This window comes from Ostrinia furnacalis, unplaced genomic scaffold, assembly GCF_004193835.3.
Source record: "Ostrinia furnacalis isolate ACB-3 unplaced genomic scaffold, ASM419383v2 OfSCF1806, whole genome shotgun sequence".
NCBI classification, from domain to species: Eukaryota; Metazoa; Arthropoda; class Insecta; order Lepidoptera; family Crambidae; genus Ostrinia; species Ostrinia furnacalis.
Genome location: NW_021132045.1, coordinates 1,979 through 12,088, shown reverse-complemented (window position 1 = coordinate 12,088; position 10,110 = coordinate 1,979). Strand labels below are relative to the sequence as shown.

Below are 10,110 nucleotides of genomic sequence, written 5' to 3'. Positions count from 1 at the left end.
ATGGCATATACAACACAATAAAAGTCAGCGTTAAAAAGATTAGACTACATAAACAACACGTGTGCTAATTGTTCAGAACATGATCTCTCTTTCCGTTTTTTGAAAAGCCTTATCTGTACACCCTTCTATTATAAACTGTATAAAATGTATTAACACCATTATCTGTTTCGACAATGACAAACAAAAGGCAATTCATCATCTTTTCATTGTAATCATTAGCTACTTAACTTTTAAGGGTCTTATCTTATTTTGGAAAAGAGTTTTGTTCTGGGTGTCTTACTTAGCTACTTGAGTGGGAATAGTACCACAATAGTACCAAATTCTCATGAAAATCCGTAGTACGGCCGTAGGACCTTGCCAGTATGATAAATTTTAAACTTATGAGTTCAATCAAACTTTACAGTAGGTTCCTACTTATTATTGTTTTTAATTGGGGTTCCAGTCTGTAGGTCCACTTACAGTGAGTTATTTTTCTGCACTTAATGTATAAAGAGATAAACAAATACATCAGAATAACATAATACAAACTATAGGCTACAATTTATAACGATTTTACAAAGCCGCAGGAAAGATATGAATGAAATAAATTATCACTGGATACCTCAATTTTTCAAGCCATTGGACATTTATATTTATTTATTTATTGTCCCGTAATGTTTATAAAATTACAGTATAAATCTAATCCGAGTGTAGTATTGCTAGAATTTTTGGATGATGAGATACAATTATATTGAAAACTGGACAGTGTTTTTGTGTATTTCATTTTATACATTATACATTAAGGTTTTTTAAATGCCTTTTTATGTAGTACCTACATACAAAAACATTAGGTAAACAGCAGGAAGAGCACTTAACTCCATAGTTCGCATCAATCTGCAACATTAAACGTTTATGATACTAATTTATGATTAAAAGTTGATTAACAATATTATCCCTTATCATATTTTATTTTTGTATATTGGAATGTTATTGTACAGTATTATTGCTTATTACATCAGTACCTCTAGTACAAAAACTTTCGAGTTCGTTTCGTTGCGTATTCAAAATGTCATCGAAAAATTTTGTATGTTATTATATATATTATAGCCGCCCTAGGGGGCGCTGTTTAATTTTTCATACAAAATTTTTCGATGACACTTTGAATACGCAACGAAACGAACTCGAAAGTTTTTCCTACTAGAGGTACAGTGTGCCTACCATGAGTTTACGTTAGGTGAGCTCGCTAGCGACTGCGTAAAAAAATGACATTTAAATGTATGACATATTGTGCAGCGCCCCTAGCGGCTACTTTCAAGAAATAAAATCTTCATAGAATTTTTTGACGTATTCGCTAGCGAGCTCACCTAACGTAAACTCATGGTAGGCACACAGAATAACATTATAAATAATGTAGGCTACTATTAATACTGAGTTAAAAAACTGATTTTCAAGCGGGCAAATCCGCAGGCAAATGCTAGCTTTACATAACTTGAAAGAAATACTTGTAATACTTGGGACCTAATAACTGGATTAATAATGCAGGAATGGCTATTATATAAAGTATTATGTTAACTTACTTTATTAATAAAATTATTTAAAAAAAAAACAAAACGCCCAACTATGTAAAAATGAACAGAAAAAATAGAAACCTATGTTCAAAAATGCAATTCTCTAAAGTACAAGATACATTCTGCTTATTGATATCAAAACACAGACGATGTGTTATTCTTACGCGACGGCAAAACACGCTTTACGTGTCAGCCCTCACGGCCGTATGGAAAATTAAGAAAACGCATAAAACGTGTGCGGTCGCACAGTCATCGTGAAATAGCACCCGTACCTATGTGTTTTCAAATTGTGTTAATTTAACACGATCAAATATTTAAATACAATAATATTTATTAAAAAAATATGTATAATAAATATATTATAATATTATTCAGCAAGCAAGTTCACATTTGTGGAAATCCTTGGGGAAGGCCTTTGTCTAGCTGTGGACGTCTTTCGGCTGAAACGAACGAACGAAGTACACATAATAAAAAGTAAAATCAAGATTAAAAAATAAATATAGAATTCATTTAAATTCCATTTAGTTAGGTAGTGCCCATTCTGTTTCAAACCTCTTTACTTTTAATTCTTATCAGCTTTTTATCGGAACTCTATAGGTTTTTATAAGTTTCTCAATTTTCAACTGTAAAAATATTACACACATTCCTGCTCTGTTAAAATGTTAAATTTTATAGAAAATATTAACAAACAATATTCACTGAATTTTCGTTTTCTTTTTCAGAAGTCATGACCCGTGAGAGAGTCGAGGATTCTTAGATAACAACCAATTTCAATCCCTTTTAAACAATGGGTTCAACGTGGTATTTTTGTATAGAGCCGCTAAAAACCGGGTCCTTATCTATTCACTTAAAAAGGGTGCAAACAAATGAAAACAATGCAATATCGATGAGGCATTATTGTGTCTGTATTTGCAAAACTAGTATAAATAAGTAAAATGACACATTCACTATTTAGTACGTCCCGGGATCTCAACAGTATCGGTGCTTGCGAAGTGTGGTTGTAGCTGGAAGGTTCCTGTCAAGAAGCTGTTGTATCTGAGTGAGTTGCTATTTTATTTTTACCCGACTGCGCCAGGAGGAGAGTTATGTTTTTTTTACTTATTTCTTAGTACTTTTACTTTATCCTCTTTTACTAGTCACTGCTTATGGTGACGATCCTAAGCTTCAGATACTGAATTCAGGGTAACAGTAGATTGGAGGAGTATGGTCCCTCAAATACTGAATTTCAATTTCAGACCTGTCTAGCTTTAGGTCATTTGATTAGTGTTATAGGTTGTTATATACAGACAGAGTGTGGTTTTGTAAAACAATGCCCATCTCAGGGGTGGTAGTAGACATGAACATGATTAAAAGAAAAATATAAATAAAATGTTAACTATTACTTTATTAGTAAAAAAAACTTTGTTCAAACGTCTCCTAAAACTTTCTCCTGTGACGGCGCTTGTTACCACCCGCACTACCGCCGCGTACCCCGCTACACCACCGAGCACATGCGGCCGCCGCCCCGGCTGAGCGGGGGGACTGACCGATAGGTCGCCCGCGTAATAATACCATTTTCCTGATTTCACGGATTTTTCCATAAAAGTGTAAGGTGTATTGTTTTTTTTTTTTGCATCATTGTCGTGTATACTACCACCCCTGAGATGGGCGTTGTTTTACAAAACCACACCTGTATTGTAGAATCGAAAGCATCTTCTAATATGTTCACGTCTTTAACAGATCTAACAACATGAGTCCACCAATCAAGCGGCCGTCTAGCGAAATAGTAGCCGAGGGCAGTCAAGATGACGACGTAAGTATTTTAAAATCCAGTCCATATTTTATGTTGTTTTTCCTTCCAGATATCTACACAAGTAGAACCCGCGGCCTATAAAAGTCATTTATGGAACGTAAGGCAGACAAACATTTCTTATGTTAGTCTGCCTCCAAAAAAAAGACTTAAGTTTTTGACACAACCGTCTGCGTCTAGACACTGGACAGAGAAGAAGTTAAGGTTTCCGAAGGCAGTAGGAAGCTTTGACTATGAACTCACAGACGACGAGAATGAACCTCCAGCTGACCCTGTGGATCCACAACCAAGTGAGAGTGTCGACGAGAATGAACCTCTACCTGACCCTGTGGATCCACAACCCAGTGAGAGTGTCGACGAAAATGAACCTCCAGAATCCACAGGGTCACCTGTGGATCCACAGTCGAGTGAGAGTATCAGCGATAAGGTAACAGGATTAAATTACTTGAAAACTCAAAAAGCACCGATTGGTTACAAAAATCTAATAACTTTGTGTCTTTTACAGGAAAACATCGAATTATCCGACACCACAGAATCTGAGTCGGAAGATGAGGATCTCGAACAGGAAATGGCGAGAAGAAAGACTAAACCTGATATGGTAAAAAATAAACTTTATTCACTAGTCAAGTACCTTACTCTATTTATATAGCTCAATTGTGCAGTACTTAGCTAATATTTTCGTGCTTTTACAGATGGCGATCGGTGATGGTCACGTGTACGTGCCGAAGTGCGTCTTCAAATGCGTCGACTGGACCTCACACACTATTGCTACGAGAAAGTTGTTGTTGGCAGTTTTCCCGCGAAGGTATATAGATTATGTGTTATATTTGACCGTAATAATATTTAGGTATTTGTAATCATTTGATTCAATACTGACGGTTTAACTAATCTTTTCAGAACGTTGGGAACTAGTTCGCTGACAGGCAAGCGTTCCCCGGCTTTCCCTCACCTGGCGCCGAAGAAAAAATTGCCCGCCAAGATGGTCTCCGATATCATACAGACCGTGGCGGAGCGATGTCGTGTATCGACAGGCCTAGTGCGGTATGTATGCGCTTTAGCAATTTCGCATTGAAATAGATTGAAATATCAAACATACGAGAAATAACTTATAAAATTTTCCGTGTCTAAAATTAAAACAGTTTTTATTTTATTGATTTCATGATTATTTTTTCAGCACCGCCATCACAAGCAAGTGCGCAGACGAAGGGAAATTGCTAAGAGAGAGCCGGAGAAACTAATTTTCCAACTTCTAATTTGGTAAGTTATTATTTCCTGTTATATTTAGCGTTAAACTGATAACCCCCTCTCTATTTATTATGTTCTAAATATTATAGAACTGTGAGCGATTTAAGCAAATAGAAACGTCTTCATTTCCGTCTGGTGCTCCCGAAGTTGTGTTCTATGCTTTATTTACAAATGCTAATTTAAAAATTCAGAAAATTCAGATTAATCGTGCATGTCCTGGGGTCGTGGCCGTCTCAGCTCGCCAAGTTTTTTTTTATTATTTGACATTTTTGACTATGTTTCAATTTAATTAAGTTAGTTTAAAATAATATGTAAATACAATTTTATCCTAATACAATTTTGTTTTACTTTAAAAGTATTTACACACATAGACATAATCACGATTATATTTGTTTTAACACTTAACACAAAATTATATAAAATAAAAATAAAGCTTATTAAAAGCTTGCTTTTATTAAGCAAACTTTTTTCACACAACTTGATTCAACTATCTAACAATGTTTGGACGATAATAATTTTATAAGTTTGCTTTATTCTTTGGCAGAGAAATTAAAATCCTTATACGTTTCATATTAGGAAACGACTTTCGATATGCTTAAGTTTGACATAAGCTTTTAACTTCGTTTCACAAAACGGATCTCAATCTTTAGCTAGAAATGAGGTCCAACCTGAGGATCCAACAAAATCAAGTCGCTTGTAAAGAGTCTTAGGCTTTTTCTTTTTAGGTTTAGTTTAGTTAAGTACTTAAAAGTTGGATTACAGATACTAACTCTTAAAGCTTTTAAACGTTTTTTTTATAACGTACTATCACCTAGTCGTTAAAAAGATTATACTGCACTGCATAAAACAACACGTGGGCTAATTGTTTCAGAACATGAGAAAGTGGCAATGATCTCACTTTCCGTTTAAAAAGCCTTATCTGTAGGTACACTCTTCTATTATAAGCTGTATTTAACACCATTATCTGAAAGCTGAGTGTGAGTTTACATCAAACGTCCTAACTAGTGAGCGTATAAAAAATGTCATTAAATGTATGACGGATTGTACAGCGCCCATAGCGGAAACGTTCAAGAACAAAACATTTCATAATTTTTTTTAACGCGCTCACTAGCCCAAGGCACTGTTTCGACATTGACAAACAAAAAGCAATTCATCATCTTTTCATTGTAATAATTAGCTACTTATTTTTAAGAATAGTTTTGTTCTGGGTGTCTTACTTAACTACTTGAGTGGGAATAGTACCAAATTCTCATGAAAATCCGTAGTACCGTCGTCGTAGGACCTATAATCCTACAAGTTGCTTATGTTAGTAATGTGTATATTTTTGCAATATTTGTACTTACTCTGTCAATATTGAAATGATATTAATGAAACTGTGCACAGTATTATTGCGTACACTTACATAAGAATAATGTAATAAATAATGTAGGCTACTATTAATTACTGAGTTTAAACTAGTTTTCACGCGGGCAAACCGTAGGCAAAGGCTAGCTTTACAGAACTTGAAAGAAATACTTGTAATAACTGGGATTTAATGACCAGATTATGCACTAATGGATATCTATAGGTATTTACTGTAATTAAGTATGTGGTTTCTAAAATTAAAATATTTTAATTTCGTTGTGAAAATATTTTAAGGAAACATTAGCCTAGGCGAAGTCCACCCTTTTTTCTTTTAATAATTTATAATTTTAATTTTTTATTTACGTTTAGTTTGAAAAAAACGCCCAAAAAATAGAAACAAATGTGTTCGCAAATGCAATTTTCTTTTCTAAAGTACAAGGTAAATTCTGCTTATTGATATCAAAACACAGACGATGTGTCTTACGTGACGGCAAAACACGCTTTACGTGTGAGCCCGCACGGTCGTATGGAAAATTAAGAAAACGCATAAAACGTGTGCGGCCGCACAGTCATCGCGAAAAACCACCCGTACCTATGTGTTTTCAGCAGCGATTGTGTTAATTTAACACGATCACTGCTGGATAATATTATAATATAAATAATTAAATACATAATTATATTATAATATTATTCAGCAAGCAAGTAAGTACACATAATAAAAAGTAAAATTAAGACTATAAAATAAATATAGAATCCATTTAGTTAGGTAGTGCCCATTCTGTTTCAAACCTCTTTCTTTTTAATTCTAATCAGCTTTTTATCGGAACTCTATAGGTTTTTATGAGTTTCTCAATTCCCTACTGTAAAATATTACATAGATACATTCCTGCTCTGTTACAATGTTAAATTTTATATAAAATAATATTAACAAACAATATTCACTGAAAGGACAGTGCCAATCCATGTATGGAAGTTGGACCAAGTGCTGCCCAGAATGAAACTATAGTGCGTTTTGTTCCTTAGGCCAATACTAATTTGTAAACCGGAGCGCACTGAAATCTATCCCTGGAGTTAAGAGAAAAAAAGAGTTTTGTTTGGAATTATTTACATGCAAAATATCATCGATGTANAACGGGCATAAGTCGCACTAAAGTAAGGTGTACGGATGCAGTATGATTAAGTTCAACATAACGAGTGTTATATAATGCCAAAAACACGAAATCTTATGCGTAGTACGTATACATCGATGATATTTTGTATGAAAATATTTCAAAACAAAACTCTTTTTTTCTCTTAACTCCAGGGATAGATTGCAGTGCGCTTCGGTTTACACATTAGTATTGGTCTGAGAAACAAAATGCACTATGGGTTGATTCTGGGCAGCACTTGGTCCAGACCCTGGCACTATCCTTTCGTTTTCTTTTTCAGAAGTCATAACCCGTGAGAGAGTCGAGGATTTTTAGATAACAACCAATTTCAATCCCTTTAAACAATGGGTTCAACGTGGTATTTTTGTATAGAGCCGCTAAAAACCGGGTCCTTATCTATACACTTAAAAAGGGTGCAAACAAATGAAAACAATGCAATATTGATGATGCATTATTGTCTGTATTTGCAAAAATAGTATAAATAAGTTAAATGACACATTCACTATTTATTAGTACGTCCCGGGATCTCAACAGGATCAGTGCTTGCGAAGTGTGATTGTAGCTGGAGATTCCTGTCGAGAAGCTTTCGTAACTAAGTAAGTTGCTATTTTATTTTTACCCGACTGTGCCAGGAGGAGAGTTATGTTTTTTTACTTATTTCTTAGTACTTTTACTTTATCCTCTTTTACTAGTCACTGCTTATGGTGACGATCCTAAGCTTCAGATACTGAATTCAGGGTAACAGTAGATTAGAGGAGTATGGTCCCTCAAATACAGAATTTCAATTTTCAGACCTGTCTAGCTTTAGGTCATTTGGTTAGTGTTTAATTGTTATATACAGACAGAGTGTGGTTTTGTAAAACAATGCCCATCTCAGGGGTGGTAGTAGACATGAACATGATTAAAAGAAAAATATAAATAAAATGTTAACTATTACTTTATTAGTAAAAAAAACTTTGTTCAAACGTCTCCTAAAACTTTCGTGACGGCGCTTGTTACCGCCCGCACTACCGCCGCGTACCCCGCTACACCACCGAGCACATGCGGCTGCCGCCCCGGCTGAGCGGGGGGACTGACCGATAGGTCGCCCGCGTAATAATACCATTTTCCTGATTTCACGGATTTTTCCATAAAAGTGTAAGGTGTATTGTTTTTTTTTGCATCATTGTCGTGTATACTACCACCCCTGAGATGGGCGTTGTTTTACAAAACCACACCTGTATTATAGGATCGAAAGCATCTTCTAATTATGTTCACGTCTTTAACAGATCTAATAACATGAGTCCACCAATCAAGCGGCTGTCTAGCGAAATGGCAGCCGAGGGCAGTCAAGAAGACGACGTAAGTATTTTAAAATCCAGTCCATATTTTACGTACTTACCTAGTGAGTAGATATAAAAGCTATAGTTTTTTTTTTTCATTTTAGATATCTACACAAGTAGAACCCGCGGCCTATAAAAGTCATTTATGGAACGCACGGCAGACAAACATTTCTTATGTTAGTCTGCCTCCAAAAAAAAGATTTTGCCATAAGTATTTGGCACAAACGTCTACTTTTACTCCGTCCAGACACTGGACGGAAAAAAAATTAAGGTTTCCGAAGGCAGTAGGAAGCTTTGATTATGAATTCACAGACGACGAGAATGAACCTCCAACTGACCCTGTGGATCCACAACCCAGCGAGAGTAGCAGCGAGAAGGTAACAGAGATTAAATTATTTGAAAACTCAAAAAGCACCGACTGGTTACAAAAATCTAATAACTTTGTGTCTTTTACAGGAAAACATCGAATTATCCGACACCACAGAATCTGAGTCAGAAGATGAAGATGTCGAACAGGAAATGGCAAGAAGAAAGACAAAACCTGAGATGGTAAAAAACAAACTTTATTCACTAGTCAAGTACCTTACTGTATTAATATAATAATATCTCAATTGTGCAGTACTTAGCTATTTATATTTATGTTTTCGTGCTTTTACAGATGGCGATCGGTGATGGTCACGTGTACGTGCCGAAGTGCGTCTTCAAATGCGTCGACTGGACCTCACACACCATTGCTACGAGAAAGTTGTTGTTGGCAGTTTTTCCGCGAAGGTATATAGATTCCGTATTGTTTGATCGTAACAATATCGAAACAATGTAATCATTTGATTTAATACTGACTGCTTAGTTAATGTTTTCAGAAAGTTGGGAACTAGTTCGCTGACAGGCAAGCGTTTCCCGGCTTTCCCTCACCTGGCGCCGAAGAAGAAATTGCCCGCCAAGATGGTCTCCGATATCATACAGACCGTGGCGGAGCAATGTCGTGTATCGACAGGCCTAGTGCGGTATGTATGCGCTTTAGCAATCTCACATTGAAATATCAAACATAAATAACTTCTTAAATTTCCCGTGTCCAAAATTAAAATGGTTTTTAATTTACTAATTTCGTGATTATTTTTTCAGCAACGCCATCATAAGCAAGTGCGCAGATGATAGGAAATTGCTAAGAGAGAGCCGGAGAAACTAATTTTTCAACTTCTAATTTGGTAAGTTATTATTTCGTTATATTAAACATTAAACGGATAACCCCCTTTCCATAATAATATGTTCTAAATATTATATAATTGTGAGCGATTGAAGCAAACAGAAACGTCTTTATTTCCACGTCTGGTGCTCCTGAAGTTATATGCTTTATTTACACATACCTACTAAGTTAAAATCTTTGATTTCAGATTAATCGTGCAAGTCCTGGGGTCGTGGCCGTCTCAGCTCGCTAAGTTTTTTTTTTATTAAATGAAAGTATTGACGATATTTCAATTTAATTAAGTTAGTTTAAGGTATGTAAATAAAATTTTATCCTAATATCATTTTGTTTTACTTTAAAAGTATTTACACACATAGACATAATCACGATTTTTTTAACACTTTACACAAAATACTTATCTGTAGAGAGGTCAACTAAAAATATTTAGTTAGATATTCCATCTAACGTATTTCACAGAAACAAATTAAATAAAAGGAAAACTAAGAAATAGTTGACCAAAACTAATGTATTT

General features: G+C 35.1%; 1 protein-coding gene across 2 annotated transcripts; it reads left to right on the top strand.

Moving 5' to 3' along the window:
• Positions 1 to 2,475: 2,475 nt before the first annotated feature.
• LOC114353779 (early boundary activity protein 1-like) lies at positions 2,476 to 9,882 on the top strand. Of its 2 annotated transcripts, none has more exons than XM_028305886.1 (8): positions 2,476 to 2,586; positions 3,267 to 3,339; positions 3,389 to 3,763; positions 3,842 to 3,934; positions 4,029 to 4,141; positions 4,234 to 4,377; positions 4,511 to 4,593; positions 9,787 to 9,882. In XM_028305886.1, the coding sequence occupies exons 2-7, from the start codon at positions 3,277 to 3,279 to the stop codon at positions 4,572 to 4,574; spliced, it is 852 nt and encodes a 283-aa protein (XP_028161687.1). In that variant the 5' UTR covers positions 2,476 to 2,586; positions 3,267 to 3,276; the 3' UTR covers positions 4,575 to 4,593; positions 9,787 to 9,882. The 2 variants fall into 2 exon arrangements, with proteins under 2 accessions (XP_028161687.1, XP_028161686.1); XM_028305885.1 differs by lacking the exon at positions 9,787 to 9,882 and adding an exon at positions 4,782 to 4,890 and having other exon boundaries at positions 2,479 to 2,586.
• Positions 9,883 to 10,110: the final 228 nt, after the last annotated feature.